This window comes from Heterocephalus glaber, unplaced genomic scaffold (genome assembly GCF_053883595.1).
Source record: "Heterocephalus glaber isolate CG9 unplaced genomic scaffold, H.glaber_assembly_v1.0 deba00001503, whole genome shotgun sequence".
NCBI lineage: Eukaryota > Metazoa > Chordata > Mammalia > Rodentia > Bathyergidae > Heterocephalus > Heterocephalus glaber.
Genome location: NW_028258323.1, coordinates 2,331,530 through 2,343,754, shown reverse-complemented (window position 1 = coordinate 2,343,754; position 12,225 = coordinate 2,331,530). Strand labels below are relative to the sequence as shown.

The 12,225-nt window shown below is 38.1% G+C and overlaps 1 protein-coding gene across 3 annotated transcripts in view; it reads right to left on the bottom strand.

The window, feature by feature from the left end:
• The window catches only part of Nudt9 (nudix hydrolase 9), a 39,639-nt gene that overhangs the window by 11,734 nt on the left and 15,680 nt on the right, over positions 1–12,225 (bottom strand). For all 3 annotated transcript variants that reach the window (XM_087185935.1, XM_004870550.3, XM_004870548.4), the window contains exons 3-6: positions 11,735–11,830; positions 8,485–8,571; positions 2,392–2,503; positions 251–397 (exon numbers count right to left, since the gene is read on the bottom strand). In XM_087185935.1, the coding sequence (XP_087042061.1) occupies positions 251–397; positions 2,392–2,503; positions 8,485–8,571; positions 11,735–11,830 (442 nt within the window). The remainder of the gene's footprint in view (positions 1–250; positions 398–2,391; positions 2,504–8,484; positions 8,572–11,734; positions 11,831–12,225) is intronic.

Genomic DNA, 12,225 nt, shown 5'->3' with positions numbered 1-12,225 from the left:
AATTAAAAATCTAAATGTTCCCTCAGAGAAAGGTGGATTAATAATTTCTTTTTAAAATGTTTTCTTATGGATGGACACACAACATATAAGGAAATGGTCTGTTAGCTGGTGCCTAAAGAATAACTAAGAGGAAAAAAGAATAAATAACAAAATTAACCTAAAGTTCTTTTATGAACCTGTATTTCACACATCCAGGCAGTCTTTTCGTTAATTTTTAGGACCAAGTCTCTCCCAAGAAGCACCATCTTACCACTAGGTGCTCTTGGCTAAACAGTTTGTGTAACTGCTCCTCCAATTCTCTCTTTTCGGCACTGGATTTCTGTAAGGAGTTGAGAGCTTCCTCACCAAATTCTCTTTTCAGTGTGGCACTAATCTTCTCTCCTGGATCCACCATCCCCTAAAAATCACATTTAAAAGAAAAAAGAAGAGCAATGAGCCTTCATTCATTCAACGACTATTTACTGAGTGGTCTGGAAGGTATTCACCCGCTAGGGCTCCTATCTAGACATCTCCCCGCAGCCTAATGCACTCATAGGTGGGGCTTTTCAGAGGTGGCTGGATCATGGGTTTGTGATACTAGGATTAAGGATGTGTGGTAATGGATCAATCCAATAACTGGTTTAGCCCAGTTCTGGGCGTGCATAGTTAGAAGCCCCACCCTGGGTGTAGGTGGCACCACCCAAGAGGCTTGGAGCCTGGATGGGATAAAAAAGAAAGGGAGGCTCACTGCTGCTGCTGCTGCTGTTGCTGTTGCTGCTGCTGTTTCTGCTCCTTCACTACTTTCTGCCTAGACTATTTCTTTTCTGTAATGCCCTGCTGCCATGTTGCTCTGCCTTAGAGCAAGTTGACTATAGACTGAAACCTCTACAAACTGTGAGCCAAAATAAACCTCTCCTCCTTTAAGTTGTGGGTGCTGGGTATCTTGTCCCAGAACTGAGTAAGTAACTAAGACATCATCCGTCAGTACACCAGCTCTCATTTCCCTATTGTATGCTCTGCTCTAAACCATCTGTTTCTAGTAGAAACAGCCCATGAAAGAAGCTGTGTATTAGGCCACAGTGACAGGCCAAAGTTAGCCTCTGGCAAACTACACTAATCTAATTCATTTCCTAACACTTTGCAAAGAGAGAAGGCCTGGAAGCAAAGAAGAACACAGGAAGTCGCTTCTTCTCCACTGCTTGGTCCACTCCAGTATTTCCAAGACCCCTCACTCATACCCCACCTGAGACCTTCACACTTGCTCGTAACTGTCCATTCCCCCACTTCAGACTCACCCTGATGTCACCTTGGTAGGAGGAATTCTCTAAACAGACAGTGACTGCCTAAAACTGCAAACTCTCAAACCTCTCCTAGGCACTTTCTTTCTTAATACTTATCTCCTTTTAACATACTTAATGTATTTATCTTATATTATCTATCTGTCCCACTGGAATGTGAGTACCAGAAGACAGGAATGTTTATGTTGCTCAGTTACATCCTTACTGTCTAAAAAAAGGAAGATACTCAAATCACACTGAGTAAATAACTCTCAAAATTGTGTCAATGACAAGAGTTGCCTTGGTGATCAGAATTTCAAACGACAATGAAGAGATAAAATCCTATGGTGGAATCATTATTATGTCACTGTATTCAGCATGAGTGAAGTTTGATGATTTGGCATACAGAATTTAGCCTAGGCTTTTATCGGAGATCTTTAATTTCATTCCATTTTTATCCTACAAAGAAAAAGTTATTCTTGCAGATGGTGTATTTATAGAATCATCCCCACACAAACTATCTCCATTTCACAATAAGGCATAAAATATAAAACCTTTTACCATACGTATACATATTTTAAAAGGTCACTGTCTCACTGGGATAAATTAAAACTACAAGCCAACAAAAGTAAACTCTTCTGATGATATTTTGGAAATTTTTTAAACTACAAGAATCAGTAAGTGACAAAAGCTTTTTTATTATGTTTAAAGTTGTCCAAATTCAAACATAATACTAAAATCATTACCTTGAGCTTGGAGGGGGAGTTAGCCAGAATTAATAACTGCCTACCGCATATCTACTGTTTCTATGCTATCTCTAGCAATCCTGTGTTGTAGATATGATGATCTGTATTTTACATATGAGGACCTGAACTCCCCATCATCCAGCTGTAAGTGGAAAGACCAGAACACAAAAACACTAACTCCAAAGCCCATGTTCTTTTCCTGAGAGTCAGAATTACAGTCAGATTCTAACAGCTTTATGTTATGCTAAACTTGTTACCAAGAATGACACTTCAACGCAATGATGCAAGATAACTGAAGAGATTGGGGAGAAATGGACCGATCCACACACAGTAACCTTGTAATAAGCAAACCCACTAAAACAATCTTAAACATTCATTGTAATGCTCACCCCTGGGATCGCCCACTCTCCACAGTCTTTCCTTTTTATTGCAACAAACTGTAAGATGTGTTTCCCAGAAACAGGGTGGGTGATTTTATTTCCACTGCTGTCCCTTTTCCACCTGTGAAGAGTAATGTAATATCATAACTGATCTAGGGCAAAGGCCAAGGTTCTATCTCAAGCCTGAAACAAAATTATAAAGATGCATTGTTCTTCATAACAGAGTATATATAAATTTACCTCAAATCAGCAAGTCTCACCCCAAAAGACCTCTTTTTTTAATTAGAAATACTCTGTATTTAGTATGTTATGAACCACGACCATAGCCTACTTTATTTGAAGAACACCATATTTTTGGTAATTGAAAGTCAAGATACAAATAGCTTTTACTAAAGTGCTATCAAAAAAAGTTTAAAAGAAGAACAGAATTTAAAGAATGGTTGTTAAAAAAAAAAGGGAGGAAAAATGCAAGGATCCTTTTAAAAAATTACAGGTAGTGAAAAAGACCTGGTGATAACTGCATTTAAAGGTCCATCCTGTGTTCTCAGAAAGAACATATTACATGGTAAGAACATATTACACGCATAAGCAGTGCTTTCCAATCTTCATGACTTTTTCATAAGCAACAAAGAACCCCTCACATTCCACCCTTTAATTTTATATTCTGAATCAAATTATATGATTTTGTAAAATGTACGTTAATTTCAGAACACACTTTCTCTAACCACATCCTCTTCTCCAAAGATGTTAATAAATCTCTTCTCTTTTCCAATCTCTACCACATCAGCCTCCACCCTCAATTTTAAAAATTTTCTAATGGTCTCTTAGACAAAGATAAAAATTTACAATTTCTAATACTAAATCCAAAAAAATGTCTCTAATCATCACTGTGGATGAATTCCAAAAAATATGCTAATTTGGGTACGTCACCACACTTCTTTATATGGTAAGCTGACTATCATATCTAACCTACAGTTCTTCCCCTGAAAGAGCTCACAGTCTAGCAGTAAAGGAATAACCTATAAGACAGGGTGGCAACTTGATCAAGATAGTAAACAGAAATCAAAGAATAATCAGTATCTGTTTTTAAGATGCCAGACAGATGAATAACATAAGAAATAAAGTATGCAATAAAATAATGTGTTTAAGAAACTGAACAAACATCTATGTGGGGTCTGGTACCATGGGTATCAGCAAAGAAAAAGAAAAAGGCTGAGGCTAAGGAAGTAGGCAAAGTATTTTTATGACAAGATTCATCCAAGTCATCTACTTGGAGGGATGGAAAATATTTTCAAGCAGGATGCAGCCATAACCAATTTGTATTTCTATCTTTTTTTTCTTTTTTTTGTTTTTTGTTTTGTTTTGCTTTTGAGACAGGGTCTTGCTATGTAGTTCAGGCTGGCCTTGAACTCACTATGCAGTCTAGGCTGGCCTTGAACTCATGATGATCCTCCTGCCTCAGCCTCCCAAGTGCTGGGACTATAGGCCACCAGGACCACCATTCATGTTAACAAAAGCATGGAGACTGATCCATAGGAAAGAAAGATCAGAGGCAAGATCAGCCACAAGACTGTTACCATGATCCAAGGAAAAGATGGAGGTTAGGATGAAAGGCAGAGAAGGTGATAATGAGAGGAAAAGCTGCTTTATTTTTATTCTCTACAAAGCCATTTCTATAGCACTTACTACACATCTAATGCTGTTCTAAGTTCTTTAATGTATTTATCTATTCAAGTCTCAAACAGCACCATGAAGTGGTTGAATTATCCTTCCTTATAGAGCAGGCAAATAACTTGCCCAGAGTACAGTGTTTATGAGGGTGTAAACCTAAACCTGAACCAAGGCACTGGGGACCAATATCTGCTATTAATCACTATCCACCCAAATCAAAAAGTAGTGATAAGAAGAGAGGGAAAAAGGCAAGTGATGGCCTTGTTTACACACAGACATTTATTGGCACCTACTACACATCACGCACAAGGACTAAGGAAAACAAAGACTCAGTGTGGAGCCCCTGCTCCCCATCCAGGCAGTCACAGCCAGGGTGCAGAGATGCAGAGCAATGGAGAGAGAAAGTACCAGAGAGGGAGGAGCAGCCCAAGTACCATGTCCACCTTCTCAGGTTGCATTTTGAAGGGATTTAAGGATTTTAGGCAGAGAAATTTCTTGCTCTGTTCTTTATCAGTACTAGATACATGACCATCAAAGTTAAAATAAAATTTGATACAACAGAAACTAAGTATCATTTTAATTAACAAGCCTCATTAATATTTACTTACATTAACTTATGTAACAACTATGTTACTTCTTACTGATATTCCCTCCCCACTTCTGATGGCACACATCTTCCTGTCTTTAACCAAAAAGAAAAGAAAAGAATAGTCCATTATTTGAGCTGGGTTTACTACTAAATTAACATTTCCCATCTCATTTTACTTTTAAAGAATCTAAGCTGGGCGTGGTGGCCCATTCCTGTAGTCCCAGCACTCGGGAGGCAGAGGCAGGAGGATCACTATGAGTTGGAGGCCAGCCTGGGCTACAAAGCCAGACCTTGTCTCAAAAAATAAAATAAAATTAAATTAAATTAAAATTAAAATCTCAAGGAACTTCCTGGGAATCTGAACACTTAACACTGAAGATTCTGAACAAGAGGACCAGGGATTTAGCTCAGTGGTTCCGCCAACTGCCTCGAAAGCAGAAGGACCCGAGTTCGATCCCCAATACCAAAAAAAAAAAAAAAGATTCTCAACAAGAAAGTTTATAAAACTCTGCACTAGACAATGTTGTTTTGAATCATGAAATACTTTTTTAAAAGGGGGGGGGGTGGAATCTTTGCTTCAAAAGTATCTAGGTGAGGCCCAGGGTTGTGGCTCAGTGGTGCCATGCCTGCCTGCCAAATGCGAGGTCCTAAGTTCGAGCCCCAGTATCCCAAAAAAACACTGCCTAGGTGATTATTAGGAATATTCCTTAGTGAAATACTGGTCTATCAGAGCAACTTAGCATTTTTTATATGCATCACTGAGATAACAAAGAACATCAACCTACAAGTACAGTTAGACTCTGTCACTCACGGGTTCTTTTGCATCCTTGTACTATCTCTAAGCCTTCAGTCCCCTACCTGCAAGACTATGAGTTGAGCTAAAGAGGTCTACTATTTCAAAACAACTTGACAAACAATCATCACATATACTCAGACACTGTGTGGTCCACTGAAGATAAAAGATGAGCTCATTGGATTCTGCATTAGCTTCCTGTAACTGTGACAAAAGACCTGAGAGAACCCAACTTTCAGCAGGAAAGGCTTACTTTGGCTCATGGTTTCAGAGGCTTCAGTCAACAGTCACTTGGGCCCATCACTTTGGGCCATGGCAAGGCAGTGTCTTCTAGGGAGACCTTGTGGCAGGGATAGCTATTCACCTCATGGCTGTATTCTGACTAATGATTACCAAAGGGGGCCCTGAATATGAGCTGGCTTACAGACAGCTAGGCTCAGGAAGAGACCGCCTTTCCCCTAACTCTGAAACTGTCAATGACTCCACTTCCTACTTTCTAACTTTGGCATTTTCCACAACAGAAATGTACAAAAATCAATTTGAAGTTTCGTTTACCACCCACCATTCTTCTAAAATAATCTTTTGTTTCAACCCAGCCAGTTTTTTTATTGCTGCTCAATACTGAAATACACTTGTCCCTTCATGCCTACAGGGGACCAGGACCACCCCCACCGCCGCCCCCCCCCCCGCATCCCAAAACCTTTGGATGCCCAGGCTTACTTAAAATGGCACAGTATTTACATATTCCCTACACACACCCTCCTATGTACTTTACATCATCTCTAGAATAGTTATAATGCCTAATCCTATATAAGTGCTATGTAAATAGCTATAATGCCTAATCCTATATAAGAGCTATGTAAATAGCTGTTAATACTTTGTTGTTTAGGGGACAATGACAAGAAAAAAGTCTGTACATATTCAGTTCAGATGCAATTATTTTTGCTAGTATTTTTATTCAAAGTTAGTTGAATCCGTGGATGAGTAGCCTGAGAATATGGAGAACTAAATACAGTGGTGCCTCATTTCACAAACTTAATTTTTTTCTGGGGAAGATGGCTGAGTTCATATTCATGTGGGAAAGATGGTCCAGTTGTGTTCGTCATCCAATGCAGAGTTCACAAACAGAATCAAAATTTTCCTGAATGCTTCTGTTCACAAACTGAATTATTCACAAACAAAAGTGTGAACTGAGGTATTACTGTATAGATATTTCTGCAAACCTTTTTCTTAGATCTCCTACTCCCTACCTAAGATTTTAGTGCAGCTCAAAACTACTTCTTTTGCCAAGCACGGTTGTGTTCGCTGTAACCCAGGAACTTGAGACTGAGGCAGGAGGACCGCTGTAAGTTTGAGACCAACCTGGGCTACATAGTGAGTTAAAGTCTAGCCTGGACTACATAGTGAAACCTGTGGCAGACCCCATGACCAAAGTCAGAGCAGGCAATAACATGAAGCAAAGCAGGAATTTTCCACCCCATAATTGGCTACAATGTACATGGAACAGGACCAAAGCCTACATGACTCAGAGCATGTCAGATGGCACTGCAGGCTATAGCTTCCACAAGGCTGCCTCAGAGATCTAAGTCCTGATCTGTGAAGCTGCAGGGCTCCTAAGCGAGATAAGTGAGTAACTAACTACCTTACCAGACCAAGTTCCATTCATACAGCTACGCCTCCCCTAGTTGTTTCAGTAATTTACTAGTTAACCATGACTGACCTTTGGTCTGTCTGGCTTTTTTCACAATACCTTACCTGTGTCAAAAAGTCCTGCCTGTGTCAGCTGATATCACCGGATGCCTCTGTATCCCCCTACCCTGTTTTACTTATGTTTGTATAATCAACCAGAGGTCCTGGTTGCTTGGGGTCCTCCCCACATGCTCGGCCACATGCTCGGCATCCTCGCCACATGTTTGGTGTGGCCCATCCCAGTTCCCTGCTTCTGTGTAAGTCTTGTTTCTGTGTCTTTCCTTTCCCCTTGTGTCATATTGACATGCAGGAGATTTGAGACTCTTGGCCAGGGCCTCGATAGAGAACTTGTCTCAAAAAAAAAATCTACCTCTTTTATTAAGCCTTTCTTGGGGGCTCCATTTAACCATGGTTAAGTCCACATCCAGTTTTCTAATCTTCTAAGCATTCTGTATCACCTAGATTACACTTATGCACCTCATAATGACATTTCAGTCATAATGACAACATACAACTTCCATAAGATTATGAAGGAACTGAAAAATTGCTATCACCTAGTGACACATTATAGTGCCACGCATTTCTCACATGCTTGTGGTGATGCTGGTATAAACAAACCTAACATGCTGCCAGGTGTATAAAAGCATACCATGTACACTTATGTATAATACCTAACACTTCATAACAAAGGACTACGTGACAGGTTTAGAAATTTACTGTACTTTGTGTTATGTTAGCATGTACTCCCTCTACTTATTTAAAAATAAATTTACTCTGCCATGTTACACCAGACTGCATCAAGAGGCCACATCACATGACTGACCTACCCTACCTCTGTCTGTGTAAATACATTCTATGATAGCTGCACAAGGATAGAACTGCCTTACGATACTCTGCTCAGACATGTCTCCCTTGTCAGTAACACAGGACTGGACTTAGTCATATGTGACAAGTTTTCTTATTTCAAATTTTCCATCATACAAATGAAGCTCTTTAATGACAGGGAACCAAAACGTTGGCTTTTTAAGATGTTTTTAAATCCTCTAAAGTATCTACTTGATGGTAAAACCAAACAGATCCTCAAAAGAATGTGGTATATTAATTTTGTTTACATTAATGCTTAATTCACCACACAAAACTACAGGTGTATGCTTATATCATATATCGTTATAATTTTACATAAAGTCTTTAAAACAGATTTGTGTGCATATGTATGTATCTATACGTGTATATACACACAAATGTACACAAACATGCAAAATCCATGTGTATGTACAAACATATGTACACACGTAACCAGAGTCTGTATTTTTCTGATCACTTAGGTCTTTACTACTGAAATATTTTACTTGGTTCTTACCTAGTTATAATGGGATCTGCAGCATGATTTGGGCCCCATCTCCCCAAAAGCCCCCGGCCAACCAGTCCTGTCCGTCCTGCAGGATTTCTGGGAGAGGGGAAAAAAATTATTTATTTATATATATATATATATATATATATATATATATATATATATGTATATATATACACATATATACACACACACACACACATATATATACACACACACACACACATACATACTTTCACATACATATATAAAATTAATGTGTTTATCTTTTTAAACCCAAAAACAGGTACTAGAAGCAGTGAGAGGAAAGTAATATATTCCCACAAGTCCACCAGCACTATCATATAACTACTTATCTGGCACTGAAATCACACATCTCATTATACTGTTACTTAATTGCGCGTCTTCTTTTGCACATGTCTCAAGTTTGACTTCCAAGGAGGAGATCATTTCCAAAGTGGTTCTACAATATAGAAATTTGTTTCCAGTTTCACCTATCCTCCTAAGTTCAAACTAGAGCCCTAATGGATTCTTACAATGCTGTGTACTTAAGCCTCTATCTCTACAAAAGTTTGTTTTTCAGGATACTCACACTTCCCTTCACTTTCTCATCATCCTTTCTCCTCCACTCTCCAAAAACCGACCCCACTGAAGTAGCTTATGTCACATTCAAAGTCCATTTTTCCTAGGTGGGTTCTGCATTTTTATTTCCAGCAATATATGTTTTGAAGCACATAATGAGATAGTATTACTTAGTATTTCATAGATTTTGAGTATACCAAAATCCAATTTTATAAAAATGCCAACTTACTTTTTTTCAGTACTGGGGACTGAATCCAGGACCTGGTGCATGCTCCCACTCTACATTGAGCTGTACCCTGAGCAATCTACTTTTCAAACTAATGCCATAACTCAGTGCTAAAGTGTGTCAGGTAAACACATCACACTCACACTTGTGTAATATTATTCCAGTCAACGCTTTTCAAATGTTCAACTATCATTAGGTACCAATAAAATGTCCTTATCTGTAATCTTACCTGTTTAAAACTATCTTTCTCTGTCTTCTGACTATGTGAGAGTGAATAAACAAATTGCCAAAATTCCCTATTAGCCATTTCTTTTATTTTTCCCTGTGACTATATTAAAACTAAATTTTATTTTAATTTTGAAACATTTATTTACTTTCTCACATCACCAACCACAGATTATGTTATAACTATTAAGTTGCTACATTTTATAAATCCTTGGGAAAACATGGGACTATTGAGTGACTATGATATCTTGTAGAGAACTTCAATCTTTAAAAACTGAATGAATTTTATATTGTTTTACACTAGACTCAGAAATATTCAGCAAGACTTGCAAATACACAGAAAGACAACTGGCCAGCTAATAATAATTCTTTTCAGGGCCGGGGATTTACCTTAGCGGTTTCGCCGCCTGCTGCACAAGCGCAAGGACCCAAGTTCGATCCCCGGTACCAAAAAAAAAAATAATAATAATAATAATAATAATAATTCTTTTCAAACTCATATGAGGAGGAGCAAGGTGGCTAACAAGCATAGTTTTTTCCATGTAAATACACACCCTGAACACAATCAAAACCAAGTATTAAGAGAGAGAATGTCAGTTTTTGTAAATGGTTATGATACTTTATTGTGTCAATTTGACTATGAAATGCCCAACTGAATTGGTTCAGCATAGTTCTGGGTAATTGGAAGAGCCATCCGAGGGAGGAGTGTCGCCAGAACACTATAAAAAGGAAATAAAGAAGGAAAGAGTGCTTCCATCTTCTTTGGAGGAGCTCCAGTCTTCGCCTTCACCTGGGATGTCATCTCCTGGCTTCCAGCCCAGGCTCTTCAGCTTCCAGTATCAATCCTTCAGCCTTCTGGTGGAGACCCCTCTGTCTTCCTTTGCAGACCCTTCGGCCTCCTGATACAGACTTGCTAAGGACACTACAAGGAGCTCCAGGCCTTTGATTGGATCCTGTGCATCCCAGTGCAAAGACAGACCTTTTTGCACTCTTCCACATCCAACTCTGTGGGTCGCCATTGTAAACCAATCTATAAATTCTTATATATTTGTATATCTTATATCTGTTTCTCTAATAAACTCTAACTGATACAATGGCCAACCCTATAACTTGCAAACTAGAAACCGAGGAATAGACATATAGATTATCCTAGAGCTTGAGAGTGGAGAAAATTGTTTTCAGAGAGAAATTAAGCCAACACATAGAAGAAAAAAAAGATAAGGCAGAGAAAGGGTCCTGCTGGATCTCCAATTCTCCCCTTTCCTAAAGTTAGATGTATTTCTGCTTTGGGCTCCTGACACAAGCCTATAGCCTTAAAATAAATTTGACTTTTTGCTCAGGCAAGTTACACAGCTGGTGTTTCTTATACTCTTAACTATAACAATGTGTCTTGGCTTTGCTACCTATCATTTCACAGAAATACAAATCTTTTCATACATTTACCTAGAAAAGAACCTATGAAGTAAGTCAAATTCAAGTTTGACTTCATAGGCCAAAATAAAACCTATTCTGTATAACTAATATGCACTAATAAAAAATAAATGAGTATAACTTAAAAAGACTCAGTACCTTATGACCAAAGAAAGAATTTAGCAAAACTGAAGGCTCAGGTTAGAGTAAGAGGAGCACTACCATTTCCTTGCCCTAAACTAAGAATACAAAATGCGATATTTTTATATGGTGATAATCATGACTGTGATCCACATTTTATTTGGGGCAAGCTAATTTTTACACTTCTCCTTCACTTTTACAATGTCTTCTTAAAAATGGATGATCTTTGAGTTGTGTAGAAAATCATTTTAAAAGTACAAAAACAACCTTGATGTTAAAATTAATGCCTTAGTTTTATTTTTAGTCTTAGATGTTTGGATAAATTCTTACATTAAGGCATCTCCCATTTAATAAACAACTACTGGAAATCATAATTTACAATCTTTTCTCTGTTAATTTACTCATAATTATTTCTACCTTCAAGATGAAATTACAAAAAGATGCATTCAAATCCTGCCTCTTCTACTTACTACCTGCACACAAACTGCGTGCACTTTCCTTATCTGTAAAATGAAATTAAAACTATCCACCCACAGCTTTGTGAAGATTTAATTGGATTACATACACAAAATTCTTGTACAGTGTCTTGCATATACAATAATATAGTAAGTGTCAACTATCTTCTCTACTTGTTGAAGACCAATTATTGTAAGATACTTCTCTTTCATTACCTACCTGGGTCTTCCATTTTCAATTTCATATAGGCCATTCTGGCTCTTTCTCTCTACATGCCCATCCTTTTCATTAAACTTCGGAGAAAAGGTACTTTCACTATAACAAAAATATCAACACAAAATAAGAAATAATGATTCAATACTAAAACAGTTAGGCTGGAGATTTAGCTCAGTGGTTTCGCCGCCTGCTGCGCAAGCACAAGGACGCGAGTTCGATCCCTGGTACCAAAAAAAAAAACAATACTACAACAGCTGAACAATGTAAGTCAACTTATTATTCATGTACATGCATTATCCCTGAAAGAGTAAATTTTTCAAAGTTTAATTTTCATTTATAAACCTGTCTTATGTCTTCAAAATAGTTCCTAAGGGAAAACAAAACCCTTTTTAACCAAAACAATCATTATTAGGCTTACTAACCGCCTCTTAGAAGGATTACCAGCAGAAGAAGTGAATCTTCTCCTACATGCTTCAAAAGGTCCACACTATTAG